At 46.9% G+C, this 14,621-nt stretch overlaps 1 protein-coding gene across 1 annotated transcript in view; it reads left to right on the top strand.

Annotated features, from left to right (window-relative positions):
• The window catches only part of OBSCN (obscurin, cytoskeletal calmodulin and titin-interacting RhoGEF), a 187,812-nt gene that overhangs the window by 12,264 nt on the left and 160,927 nt on the right, over window positions 1-14,621 (top strand). The window contains 5 exon segments of the mRNA XM_017830010.1: window positions 4,148-4,417; window positions 6,803-7,063; window positions 9,563-9,865; window positions 10,892-11,158; window positions 11,948-12,223. Of these exon segments, the coding sequence (XP_017685499.1) occupies window positions 4,148-4,417; window positions 6,803-7,063; window positions 9,563-9,865; window positions 10,892-11,158; window positions 11,948-12,223 (1,377 nt within the window).

Here is a 14,621-nt window from a genome sequence, read left to right as displayed (position 1 = left end):
CGTGTAGAAGAGGCTGAATGCTCCAAGCAGCCACCCTTAGAATCATAGAATCTTGGAATAATAGAATTATAGAATATCCTGAGTTGGAGGGGACCCCAGTCCAGGTGCTGGCCCTGTAAGGGACAGCCCCAAGCGCTTTTGGTCTTTCTGCAAGTAACAGCATGTTTAGAGAGCCTGTGACACTTCATGCACAGTGTGTGTCCATAGACACACACACCAGGAAACACAAACTTTGTGGGTTTAATATCCTCTGGCATTTTGGTTTCACAGAATTTTAACACAAGAATCTGAGTGAGAATTTTTATGGGTCTTTTAGAGATAATAATAAAAAAACCCCAGACTTCCTAGCCCAGCATCATGTCTGTAAGGTGGCTCTTAGTGGTCTCTTGTGGCATAGGAGTGGGCACAGGTCAAAACTCCAAAATCACAGAATCAGAATGGTTTTTGTTGGAAGGGACCTTAATGACCACCTCATTCCACCCCCTTGTCATGGGCAGGGACACATTCCACTAGACCAGGCTTTTCTGTCCAACCTGACCTTGAACACTTCCAGGGATGGGACATCCACAGAAAGCCTCCTACACTCTGTCAGTCTAGATCCTGGGGACCTGAGGACCTACAGGACCCAGGTTCCCAACATGTTTGTGAACACTTCGCTGAACTTGTGCCCTAAAGATCATTGAGCTGAAAGAAAGAGATTTTTGAGCTGTTCCTAAATGAGGTTTAGTGAATCAGACTTAAATCTCAAAGGAGATGCTACAGGGCAGAGAGTCACCCTCCCAATTAAGAAAAACTGAAACTTGATTAGATTTAGGAATGTTTCCAGAACAGGGATAAAATCACAATCCATACACTGAGCTGTAAAAGAAGTTGGAAAATTCTTCCCAAGATTAAACCTTTAACAAACCAGAGAGTGGGGAGGATGAGAGACACATGAATAAACCAGCTTGAGTTTCCTGAAGGCTTTGGAGGTTTCCCTAGGCTTGTAAAGTTAGTGAGAACAGCATTCATGTCTCCATCCTGGGCCAAGCAATGTTCATCCGAGTCCCTGAATAAAGTAATCAGATACTGTATGGAAAGGTTAAAGGTTGCAAGCCAAACAGGGAGAAACAGGCTGGTGCTGAGGCCACTTCGTTCTCCCTCTGATCTGCAGTGATTTTGGGTGACCAACAGCATGAGAGTCACACTGGAGATCTGAAGGAGAGAATTGCAGCTTGAGAAAAGTGGAGTTAGAAAGGAAACTTGGAAAACACAATAACTAGGAAGACCAAGGGCTCGAGAGGATGGAAGCTTGTCCATCCATCTTTAGATAGCTCATGGTGGGAGGATTTTCCATATTCTTACTCTCACTGGATTGCAGAGGGAAAACTTGCCCCTGGAGTAATAAATGGAGCACCTGTGAGGACACCAGCAGTAAGCAAGAGGGAACGTAGGTGAGTGAGAAAGCGAGGTCCAGCAGACAGATGTGCCTTGGGAAGGTTAAGAAAACATTGGCTTCTCTGCAGGCTGCTCCTATTCTTAGCAAAATATGTGTTAGCGGGATTTACTTCTTAAAAATAACATCATCTCACTGCCTGTTTGCTTGTTATGGGCCAGACAAAAAAGCCTGTGACGCTCTGGAGAAATATCTCCTCGAGACAAGCGGCCAAATTCATCCCTGAGTTGATTTCTTGCAGTTTCCTGCAAACTCCACGAGCTGCTCTTGCTCTGTGCTCCCTCAGGGTTTTGCTTTGCTGTGTCTACCTCACATTTTCCCCAGTAGGTCGGTTTTTTGCAGCTTTCTTTTTTAATCTCTTACCTTAATTGCATCTCTCTGACCTGGGCAGGGGGCTGATGAGTTTGGATGCCTACTCTCTAGTTATGTATGGTTCTTCTGCAGACCCCTGACCAAAATTAACTCCTTCTGTCTTCTCAGGTACATGCTAGATCATGCAAAGAGCATGATGAAGGAGGAGGAGGCTGGTGGGTTTTGGAGCCACTGCACCAAAAGGAGTGGGCTGGGTGCATCCCAGGCTTTAATTCAGTTTATCAGCTGCTGCCTCTCTGAAGCTCCATTCAGAGTGAGATAAGACACGTGTGCACATGTCAGCAGGACGAAAGCAAAGTTGTTTTTGGAGGGTATCTGTGACCCCAAGCTGCCAAAGATAGCCTTGTACTGACTTTTCCTGGCTGGGAGAGCAGTGCTGCTACTGCAACACACACACGAAAGGGTCAACCAACCCTTCTGTGTTCGTACATTTAAGAGCTTTTTCCTAGAATAGCTTTTTTTTTTTTTTTCTTCACCTTAGGTACTGCTTAGTGCCTGTAAAGGGAGAGGGGTTAATGATATGCCCAGTTGCTCCCAGGATGGGAGTGCACTTGTGTTCTCCTCAGGTGCAGCTCGGATTTCTTTCTGACCCCTGCGCATTCCGTGTGTTCCCAGTGTCAGCTCCAGTCTCCCTCCCATCTCACACAGCAGCACTGCATCCAGCTCCCAGAGCCTGGCACAATCCTTCTGATCAAAGCTTTCCTGCTCTCATAGAATCCCAGAATGGTTTGGGTTGGAAGGGGCCTTAAAGCCTGTCTCATTCCAGTCTCCTTCCACCAGCCCAGGTTGCTCCAAGCCCTGTCCAACCTGGCCTTGGACACTTCTAGGGATGGGGCATCCACAGTTTCTCTGGACAATCTGTGCCTGTGTCTCACCCCCACAGACAAGAATTCCTTCCTAATATCCCACCCAACCCTGTCAGTGTGAAGCCATTTCCTCTTGTCCCGTCACTCCAGACCCTTGTCCAAATTCCCTCTCCAGCTCTCTTGTATCCTCTTAAGGTGTACTGGAAGGTTCCTCTTGCTTGTCCTGTTTCATCCCCCCTTAATGGGAGCATGGGGTGTTTCCAGAGGGTGATACACGGGATTGCAGGGCAGGAGTCTGAGTTTCCTGTTGTGTAAAGGAAAAAGGACAATTGCCATGTGGAGTATGGGAAGGGCAGGTCTGTGGAACCACAGCTGAAGGCTTTTCAAGGCAAGACTTTGACTTGCCTTAAATTGAGGTGCATTAAGGCAAAACACATATATATATTTTTTAAATACCAAGTTGACATGGTCAGTGAGTGTCATCCTGTTTCTGAACATCCTGTGTGGATTCCTGTTTTTAATCTCAGGATAACAACCAAGGTAGTCGATAGCATTGCCCCCTCCAGGTGTCCTGTCAACCCCTCAGAGTCTGATAGCTTATTTGAATTGAAAGAGGGGAGGTGTGTATCAGGTATTAGGAAAAAATTCTTTGCTGTGAGTGTGGTGAGGCAGAAAGGGGTCACAAAAACCAGCTGAGAGCTGGCACGGTGGTTATCAGAAGGTGAGGGTACATATCAAGACATGATCTCTCATGAAGGATGAGTGGTGATGTATCAGCACTGGCTAATCCAAGTCTGTGACCTGACTGTGGCACCAGTCCCGTGGCTGTGACCACCAGCTGTCCAACTCCCCTTTCTCCACTTTTGGTCTGGGGTATCAGGATGATGTCACTGCTCAGCTGTCACTGGAATTAGACATGGTTCAGTTCATAAAATGACTTCCCTCCCTGTCATGCAGCTGTTCTGTGTGTTTGATCCACACTCTGGTTTCTCCCTAAGCCAGAGCTCTGCAGCCCCACCACTGGAGGGAGGCAGAGGCACTTGGGAGGCTTGGGCTCATTCTCTAGTTCTTTGTCTTTTGTCATTGACAAAAGCTGGGGAGCACAGAAAACTCCTCCCTCAGTTACTTCTGTGCTTTCCCCACATCAATCCCGTGCTCAGCCACCTCCCATCCATCTGTGCCCTTTCACATCTCTCTGCTGAGCTCACTTCTGCTGCAAGACCCCTAAAACATTGGTTCTTGCACCGGCTGAGCAGCTCAGCTGCTCATACTCACCCAGAATTGCTGCCCTGAGCTCTCTCCCATGACCAGATTGTTTGTTATTGACCCAACTTTTGCAGGATCACTTTTAAGGGCTTTTACTCCAACCTGGCCTTGGACACTTCCAGGGATACCAGGGCAGCAACAGCTTCTCTGGGCAACCTGTGCCAGGGCCTCCCCACCCTCACAATGAAGAATTTCTTCCTAAAATCCCATCCAAACCCGCTCTCATCACAAACTCTTGTTCCTCCCTTTCTGTTTTCTCCCTCTGAAGAACCCGCCATACCCTTCAAGGAAAAACTGAAGGACCTCGAGGTGAGGGAGAAGGAATCTGCCACCTTCCAGTGCGAGGTGCCCGTTCCCGGGACAGAGACCTCCTGGTTCAAGGAGGAGACCAAGCTGAGGCAGAGCAAGAAGTACAACATCGAGGAGGAGGGCACGTACCGCCGGCTCACCGTGCAGAACGTCACCGCCGACGATGACGCCGTTTACATCTGTGAGATGAAAGAAGGGAGCAGGACCATTGCAGAGCTGTCTGTCCAAGGTAAGGAAGGCTCTCAGTGTTGTAGATCGGGCAAGTCTTGCCTGCCATAGTGTGAGATTCGTGCATGACACTCCATACTCGACCTTGTAAGTGGCATTTGCCGCATCCAGGTGTGCAGCGAACAAGAGCGGAGTCCCTTAGGGTGTGAGAAGAATCATAGATTATCCTGGGTTGGAAGGGACCCACAAGGATCACCAAGTTGTGCTCCTGGCCCTGCACAGGACACCCCAATAATCCCACCCTGTCCCTGAGAGTGTTGTCCAAAAGCTCCTGGAGCTCTGTCAGCCTTGGTGCTGTGCCCACTGCCCTGGGGAGCCTGTTCAGTGCCCAACCACCCTCTGGGGGAAGAATATTTTCCTAATATCCAACCCAAACCTCCCCAACACACCTTCATGCCATTAAATGAAAAGAAATGGCTGGTCAGTGGGTCCCTGGAGCTCCTGCCAAGGTATATCTGGGACACAGGGTCAGGGAGCAGGGACAGACTGAGTTTCTGCACAGGATATGTCACCCAGTGGGGACCTCTGCTGAAAGGGCCTTCTGAGGTGTCCTGAGCTGTAGCCCAGCACTGCAGACTTTCCTCAACATGACCACAAGCACCAGATGGGTCACCTGCACTGTCACACACATCTTGTGTGGTGTTTTGTGAACACAGGGGTGAATCTTGTCTAAGAGTGGTGCTGACCACGCTGGGAAGAGGGTTTAGCAGCTGTGGTTTGTGGTCTGATGTGTGGTGCAGGCTGCAGTCAGCACCAGGGTGATTTAGATTGGAAACCAGATCCACACTCCAGATCCTTGGCAGCTGGAGCTGTTCTCTGGAGCTTGGAAAGGTGATAAGAAAAGGACAAAATGTGGATATCCAGGTTTAAGGCTCCTGAGTCTGGTGGTTGTTTCAGACTGAAGTGGAAGTAGGTGTAGAGTTGGGATGGTGTAGGTGTAGATTTGTGATGATGTAGGTGTCGATTTGGGATGGTGGAGGTGGCTCACATTGAGTAGACACAGACAGCAGAGTTGCAGGCATTGGAGACCTGTCATAGCTACAGGATTGCTCTTGTCCTCACTCACTGAAAGCCTGACCTTACTCCCAGTAAAGCCAGAGGGATTTCTTCTGTACACAGATTGCTGCAAGACAAGCTGGGTGATGTATTCCTTGTGCAAATTCCTTTTTGCATCATCAGCAAAAGGCTGAGAGTGCCCACAGGTGGATGCAGGAGGAAGAATTTAGTCTGGAGACGTGGGATAGTTCAGACAGGCACTAATTGTTGCACCTTCCATTAGGTCTAGACCAGCCAAGCTCTGTTAGTGCATTTGGCCCCAGTGGGACAGCTGGTATTTCTTTACTTGTTTGTGCTGTAATGGTATGTTCCATTAAAGACAGAGTGACTGAGCCAGGTGGAGCTCCCTGGAGAGAAAGGAGGCAAAGCCTTCCTGGGGGAGCCTTGTGCCTGCCCTGAGAGGAGAAGCTTGGAGAGAGAAAGATGGGTTTGGGAGGACGTGAGAGCACATGGCTGGATGTAAAGGGCTGCAGGGGATGGGGACACTGCTGAGGGCAGTGGGGCCAAGGAGGAGGATGAGCAGAGAATGATGAAACCTGTGCCTGACCTGTTGCTTCATGAGGGAGTTCAGCGCTGCTTCTCATTAAACAGCTCTGGGTGAGGGCTCTTTCACCTTGCAAGGACTGGTCTGGAGCTGGAGCCTCTCACCATCTGTCAGCTGGGGTTGGCTCCTGAGGCTTAGTCCAATCTTTCCTGTGAATAGTCACATCTTGTAACTCTGAGGTTATTCTGTTATGTGGTAATAATCACAGTCGTTTGGAAAGGACACAAATAAGTGCAGTTCATTCCACATGAATTTCTGGGTTGATTCTAAGAAGAACTCTGAGGGTTTTTGTGCATTTCCTGTGAATTCAGGTGACTGATGCATTTGTCATCTTGGTTATGTAACTTACTGGTAACTTTTGAAGGAGGCAAAATCCCAGAGATAGGCAAGAGACTTGTCTGACTTAAGGCTGACCTACTTCAGCAAAGTTTTAATTTGAATTCCCAGCATATCTGGGCATTGAAAGCTGTATCACTGTCAAATCTGCTCTTGGCAAGGCCACGTATACCTTGTGTTTACCCACAGCAGACTCTGTGTGGTAGATGAGAAACATGAGTGACTGCAGTCAAATAGGATTGTTTTTCTCTCTTTGAAGGCCAAAATGAGCCCTTGGGGTTATCTGTTCTGCACCCTCAGAGCCTGGGAATTCATTTAGGGGTGTCTGCATAGCGTCTATAATATTTTGATTAGGCGTGGACTCGTCCTGTCACGGTGGAGACGGGCCAGCGTTGCCAAAATCTTTAATACCTGCTGTTTGCTGACCAGGGTTGCTTTCTCATTTTGAAGGGAACATAATTAAAAAGCTTCCACGGAAGACTGCAGTGTTCATCCATGACACAGCCACCTTCTGCGTGGAGCTGGACAACGACTGCCAGAACGTCCGGTGGCTCAAGAACAAGGAAGAGGTGAAGCCCAGCGACCGCATCTCCATCACACGCTCTGGCAAACAGCACACCATGACCATCCGAGAGTGCAAGGTGGAAGATGCTGGGGAGATTGCCTTCCTGGCTGATGAAAGCAGGACTACCACCCAGTTCACTGTGACCAGTAAGATTCCCGTTTATTTTGGCCTTGGTGCCTTCCCCAGCGAGCAGGTACTCCCGCGTTGTTTTGGGAGCCACCGTGGTGTGATTTGGTTGTCCAAAGACAACAGAAGGTCTGATGTCTGCCCACAAAAAGCCAACAGCCTGAAACATGAGTGTTACGAGATGTTTTGGAGGGATGAAAACACAGAGAGAAGAGTCAGAGAACCACAGAATGGTTTGGGTTGGAAGGGACCATAAGGATCAGCGAGTTCCAACCCTCAGCTGCAGGCCAGGACACCTTCCAGGGCCCCATCCAACCTGGCCTTGAACACTTCCAGGGATGGGGAACTCACAGCTGCTCTGGGCAAGAGCAGACCTGGGAAAGGGCATGGCACAAACCTGTATCTTAATTGACAGAGCAGTAGCAGCAGGGGCAATGTAGTTGAGATTGGGTCTGAAATGAGATTTTGGTGAAGTTGTCTAATTTTGTTTAGCCTTATTTTGATGGCACTGCATTTTCCAGGCAAAACCTGCTTCATTTAAGACAAAACTGCACGTGGCTTCTTGCTCTGCTGCAGTTCCAGTCTGTATGTGAACAAATAATCCATTCTAGTAATAATTTGGGAAGAATGATGCTTTTTTTTCTCCCCGCTGCCACTGACTGCAATCAGTCAGTGGCAAAACAGAATCTTTGATTTAAAGATTAATAACTGCTGTGTTATCTAAACTTGACTTGGACATTCCGATGCCAATGAACTAAAATGAGAAAAAAATTCCTAAGTGTCACATTTGGCTTTGTGACAGTTTCTAAGGTGTTTGGAAAGCTGTGACATCCAACCAATTCAATGGGAACAACAAAGTTCAGTTTGATTTCAGACACTGCTGTTTCAGTTACGGAGAAAGTGTTGATTTGATGGAACAGGAAAAAGGTAGGAAGCTGCCTTCCCACAAAGAGGTATCACTGAGGAAAATATTACATGACCATTTCTGATGGTAAGGTCAAGAGATCTCATTCCAGGGCTTAATACTCAGCTTAATGTTACCCTAGTGGGACCTTTGACATCTAGCTGTGACCAGAGTTACTGACAGGCTGGTAACTGTGCACCCCAAAACACTTCTGTGTCTATTTATGTAACATCTCTGACCATCTGCTTGGAGAATCCTGTGTACTGTGCTCGTGTCTTCTTCAAATTAGCTGGAGAAAACTGGTGTTGGCTGTTCAAACAGCATTTATAACACACAGGCGATGCTTGTATATCATTTACTCAGTGTCCTGTGTTGTTACTATGCCCGTTTTAAAGGTGGGTAAACTGAGGCAGGAAGAAGATCAGTTGTCCCAGAGCTCAGATTTTAGTTTAGGCTCGTCCTACAGGCTCCCTCCACAGCCATGAATAGCTGAGGATGTGCAGTGTGGGATTGTTTCACCCATCTCCCACACCTTCTTTGAGCTGGGATGTGTTGCTCCTGAGAGTGCTGTTCTCCATGGGATTACAGCTGGAGCCTGGTTGGCTGACTTAACCCAGACACCTTTCAAATAGCCAAAATTAAATGAAATTAATCCTTTGCCATGTCAGTAGAGGTGTAACTAGAGTGTATCAGATAATTCCCAGTTTCTGATGATATCAGTGGCAGCACGTAGTGAATAACCCTGATGGGACTTGAGTCTTCTCCAAAGGATTCAAGAGGAATGAGAAGGCTGAACATAAATATTCATTATGCAAATACCTGCAGGGAGAAATTTGTGGCCTCAGGTGCCATAAAATAATCACATCTCTGCAATTACAGGGTCTCACAGTGGGGACACTGTCTTTATGTCATTTCCTTTTGAAGTTAATTCTCAAAATCTGGTTCTGCATAAATTAGTAAAAGAGAGATTCCCCAATGATCCTATCAATTAGCTGTAATTAACACAAAGTTACAACAGATCTTCTGAGTGGGGATAACATAAAATACAGAAGCAGGACAGAGAACAAACACCCACAAGGAAGAGGCTGCAGAGAACATCCAAACCTGTGTAACAGGCATTTGAAATGTCCGTAATTCCAAAAGGTTTGAACAGCCTTTGGTGGTGGTTTTACCCATCTTCTGAGAGAAAATGAAGAGCTGAGTGTTAGTCTGCTTTCCTCAGGAGCTGTGTAGGCAGCAGGACGGGTCTGTATCTAGCACTGAAGACTTAAGTCTACAAAATGTTTGTTGAAGATAATTTGTGTTGACAATTTTAATACTGTGTAGAAACCACACGTTTCCGTGGAGGTGAGAATGTTGTACATTAAAGGTTGGACTCGACGATTTCAGAGGTCTCTTCCACCCATAATGGCTCTATGCTCTATGTGTAATGCACCCCAAAAGCATCTTCTATCCGTTCCCTCGCTTCTCCATCTCACATCAATGTTTTAGGGAGGTTTATTAAGCAAGAGTAACTTTTAGTCCAGCGTGAGCTTTCTGGGCGACGCACAGTGGCTTTTCCACTCCGACGTAAACTTCTTCCTCTAATTTTATTTATTTTTTTTTCCTGGTGCAGCGCCCAAAAAACCTCCCACCCAACCCCCAGCCGACCCTGTGGTGAAAAATAAAACAGAAACCTCAGTGACCCTGGCATGGTCCCCTCCCAAGATGGACCGGCCCATTCCAGTCGACGGGTACATCGTGGAACGCAAGAAACTCACTGGCTTCACCTGGGTGAGGTGCCACGAGTCCCACGTCCCTGTCCCAGAGCTCACCGTGAGCAACTTGGCAGAAGAGGCTGATTATCAGTTCAGAGTGTCTGCAGTCAACACCTATGGACAGAGCCCCTACCTGGAATTCCCTGGGAGCATCCACCTTGGTGAGCACGAAACCCGGTCTGGGGTGGTTGGACGTGTGGGTGCTTTGAAAACGTCTCCCATGACTTTGAGGACGGAGCAGTGGCACAGAAAAACCTTTTTTTCCCCCTTCACTGCTGGTTCTCCTGCTTCATGTCAACCCCTGAGCGCCACCAAAGTTGGGTGGAGGTTGGGTTTCTGTGGAAGAGCTGTGAGTGTGCTTATATTCCAATATCTCAGCTGTGTGAGAGGCAGAGCTCTCTGCAATGAACCCTAAACCTATTAAGTCTTCTTCTAGGTTTGGTATGAGAGTAAAACTTGAGGTGGACTTACGATATAATTTTCAATATATGTGTGAGATGTCCATCTTGCACCTAGAGAATATTGATGGGTGATGATACCATCATGAAGACCAAGTTCTAGCCAGCCTCTCTTTAATCTTGGAGTTACTGGGAGAAATATTGGGGGTTTACTTTATTTCTAGGGTGCCAGTGTGTTTCTTCCTTTGATTCACTGCACTAGACAAGATTTGGAAGACCTTGATTATGCTGTGTCTTGTTATTGTGTCACCCTTTCCCTCCCTTGCTGCCTGAAAATGCCTAGAATTGTAGATATTCCTAGACATTCCTAGAATGTAGATATTCCTAGAATATCTACAAGTGACTAGTAGGAATATCTAGGAGTGATTCCTTAGGATCCTTCTGAAATCTAAGAATTGTGCTGGTTATTAAATTAATAACACCCTTATAGGGAAACCAGGGTGTTTCAGGCTTATGCCTTTGTATATCTTAGGGGATAAAAAAAATCAGCAAAATGTGCCTTTTCTTCCCCCTGAAAAAACAGGATTTACCCTAATCCAGAGGTCAAGAACTTGAAGCTGTAGGAAACAAATCCTACAGACCGAGCATTAATTGCCTTCTATATAAGACTGCATGATTTTATTCTGGTGTCTTTTTTACCCTGAGAACTTTGTTCTTAGGATGAACTGTCCTCCAGCAGGACCGTCTTGTGTCTTGTTCTCAGAGATGTGTGGTGTTGTTCCTCCCTAGAACCAGTCCTGGCTGTGAAAAGCCCCCTGACAACAGCTGAGGCTGTACCTGGAGGGGATGCCCTGTTTACTGTCGACCTCACCAAGACGTGTTCCGGCGCCTGGTACCTCAACGGTAAAGTCTTGCAGGAAAGTGAGACCTGCATCATCAGGAGAACCCAAACCACTCACACCCTCACCATAAAGAACGTCACCAAGAAGGATGATGGAGCAGAAGTGAAATTTGTTGCCAGTGATGTTGAGACCAGCACCAAGATGAGAGTGAAAGGTATTTGTTTTCCTTTGTTCTTCCAGGCGTGGGGCTGTTGCTGTGACCCGATGATTAGAACTGGGGCTGGGCTGTGGGAAATACCTAACATTTCATCATGTGAACTTATGTGGGTGCTGGGAATGACATCACCATGACAGTTCAGAGTTCAGAGTGAGTCCATCTAGCCAGCTGGTGGTATCAGGACTAGACTGCTCACAAATTTCTGTCGTTCACAACCATCAGTCAACAGATTCTGTCACCAAATCTACCACTGAGTCACCCTAAAGTGGAAATTTCAGCTCCAGGTTCACCTGGACTTTCTGACTAGTAGCCTTTCAAAAGCAAAGGAGCATTAATTACTAACAAAGCTTTTTCTTGGAGGTATTTTAGTTCACTGTGTATTGGATGCACAACTTAATACTGTGTAAATCATTTAAGAACCAAGGTTGGGTGCTTCCTTTATGAAATGACAGTAACATCTGTATCTACCCACATTGCCTGGCAAAACATGATGAATAGACATTGATTCTGGAAGGATGTGTTTGGCTTTGGGTGAAAAATCTCTGCAGAAGCTTGTTGGGAGTATTATTAATCAGTAGAAAAACGTGGTTTGGTTTTTTATTGCTTAGTGACTCGTCAGTAAAAACATGTCAGGTCGTCTGAACTGGAAAAAAATTCTCAGCATTGACATGAGTGAGAGGGCAGGAACAGGATTTAATACTTTTAGAGATTTCACAGTCTAAGGAAACTCATAGCAGGGACAAATTACCTCAATATAAGCTGAAATAACAACTTTTGCCCTGGCAGGTGCCGCAGTGAGATTTACCAACAAGAGCAAAGACGTAGAAAAGGTCTCTGCTCGGCTGAGGGAGGAAGCCAAACTCCAGGCTGAGCTTTCAGACACAGAGGCCACAGTGAAGTGGTTGAAAGATGGGAAGGAGCTCAAGGCCAGTGAAAAATATGAGCTTCAGACTGTGGGGAAGAGGCACATCCTGAAAATCCGCAGCACTTGTGAAGAGGATGCTGGAGTTTATGAATGCACCTGTGAAGGGGATAAAATGCCCTTTCAGCTTTCAGTGAAAGGTATGTGACTGCCTGGGCTGCTTAATGGCCTGTCCCTGCCCTAAACTAATGGAGGTATCAAGGGATGCAAAGAAAAAGCTCCAGAGGGAGTTGTGGGAATTCCCCATCCACATCCAGCCTGGACAGTGTCCGTGGTTCCAGAGCAGGATTACTGGGGATTGAACACAAGATACAGCACTGGTTTAGTGCTAAGAGCTATCCTTTCACTCCAGTTGGCATCTCAATATTCCATGGGAACTTGGTGTTGTTTTAGGAAGTCGAGTGTTGTGTGGGGAAAAAGTGCTGTTGTGATGAAGGGATTCAGCCTCAGGGGCAGGACATGACACACAGGATCCTATGTCTGCCCTACACTTGATGTGTGACATCAGAAGAGAGAGTTCACCTCTGACTAAAGTTCTGAAGGACCAGGATCATCTTGGCATTGTGGGATTTTTTTTTTAAATTTTATTATTATTTGATGATTTTTTTGTTTGTTTTCTCTCAATACTCTGATGGACAAAAACAGGCCTTTCCAGGGCACACTGGGTGGCTCGGCTCATTCCTGTTTCCAGGTGCTCAGATGGAAGGCTGTACAGATGAAACAGCAAAATGGAATTTCATTTTCATGTTTCTTACTTGTTAGATTTGAACCAGCACAGGTTTACAGCTGCTTTCAAGCTTTTATGAACTTGTTTATAGCAGAGTTTGCTTTGCCTTAGAAGGGACCACGTTTGAGCTAAAAAGCCCCAGTGTATCCCCAGACTATTCCTTGTAGGGGTCATTAAGATATTTGAGGTTCAGAGTGTGCAGCCTGACTCCAGGACAGTCTAAATATCATTTGGGGTGAGTCCAGCAGATATTTTGCATTGCTGCCAAGTTCACTCTCTAAAGCCATTTCATTTCCATGTTCTGTCCCATAACTCACTCCTCACCTTCTTCCCAGCAATGATCACACTGTTTCTACGTGGAGTGAATTTGAGGTGCTTCATCATCATGTTTTGTTGTCATGTCACCCTCCTTGGTCTCTGTAGAAGTAACAAACCCCCAGACTAATGTGTTTTTATTTTTTATTTTTTTTAACATTTGACAACTTGCTTGGTTATTCTCAAAGAGCAAACTCAGGAGAGAGGAAAAAATAATCTAGACATGCGGCTAAATCTATATAAAGAGTAATTTCAGTCTACACTTGGCACCTGCTCTCAATTTTGGTTTTCTTCTCTGTCTCTCTGCCTCTTTAGCACTGCTTTTCATGCTGACAGCCCTACCCACAGCTTTAAATGAATTAGTTGAGGGATGTTTCCACGTGCTCTGCGCTGTTATGTGACTATCAAATGAGTAATCACTGTCATTGTTTTAAAATCTCTGCTGTCAAGCTGTGACTGTAACTTGAATATCTGCAGTTTATAGCTTGATTCCTGGAGAATCCCCTTTGGTACCTCCCGCCCTCGTAGGCTGAGGGTCACAAACGCTGGGCCAGTATTTTATTTTTCATCATCACCACCTTTTATCTGTCCCAGGGAGCTGGTGAATCCCTTGGGGAGCAGCTCAGCTGTATCTGCCACACGTGGGCATCACGTGGCTGCCCAGGGGCCACTGTGCCGAGCCACGGCCACGGTGTCACCGGCTGGGCCTCCTGCCCAAAAACCAGCCCCAAAACGCGCTTGCCATTTATCACTGGAGCCCCTCCACTGCCACGAGGCTCCACGTGCCAGGCATCCCCTGACACATGACCTCCTGACATGGAATGGGACACCCGAGACGGCTCCCTCAGGCTGCTGGGGTGGTATTTTTCACTCCGGTTTTCCGAGGAAGGGAAAGGTGCATGAATGGACCTGTCGCCCCCTCCTTGTCCCCCTCAAAATTTTAACCTGTGGACTGAGTTCTGGCACTTCTGGTGAAGGAGGAGAGGTCTCAGCAGTGTTTGGTCCCTGCAGGTTTTGTGGGTGTTTGGGTAGAGGAAGGACTGGGATGTTTTCTCCCTGGAGGGAAAGCTCCGCTCTTATGAACCGTTGGAGAAACGAGTTGGAAACAGAGGCCCCAAGGAAAAAGCAATAAAAGAAAACAGTTTTTTTCCCTGGTTTAAGTGCTTCTTTGCCCGTAGATATTGCTTTTAACAAACCCCAGACAAACAGGACTGGTGGAGACCTGGGGAGGCCAAATGTAGGTTCCTGTCCCTGCCAGAAGCTGGTGACTGAACTGAGTGCCTTGAGGACCAGAGCTAGAGAGACCCCTGATTGCACAGGCACAGGCTACCCTCCCCTTTCCCCTCCCTTTTTTCTCCCCCTTCCCCCCCCTTTTTTCTCCCTTTCCTCCCCTTTTTTTCTCCCTTTCCCCCCTCTTTTTTCCCCTTCCCCCCTTTTTTCTCCTCTTCCCCCAACCCCAAAATTTTGGGGCTTTTTTATTTTCCTTGCTGCCCAGC

Source organism: Lepidothrix coronata, unplaced genomic scaffold (genome assembly GCF_001604755.1).
Source record: "Lepidothrix coronata isolate B3197 unplaced genomic scaffold, Lepidothrix_coronata-1.0 Scaffold173, whole genome shotgun sequence".
In the NCBI taxonomy this organism is placed as follows: domain Eukaryota; kingdom Metazoa; phylum Chordata; class Aves; order Passeriformes; family Pipridae; genus Lepidothrix; species Lepidothrix coronata.
This window is presented reverse-complemented; position numbering and strand designations above follow the sequence as displayed.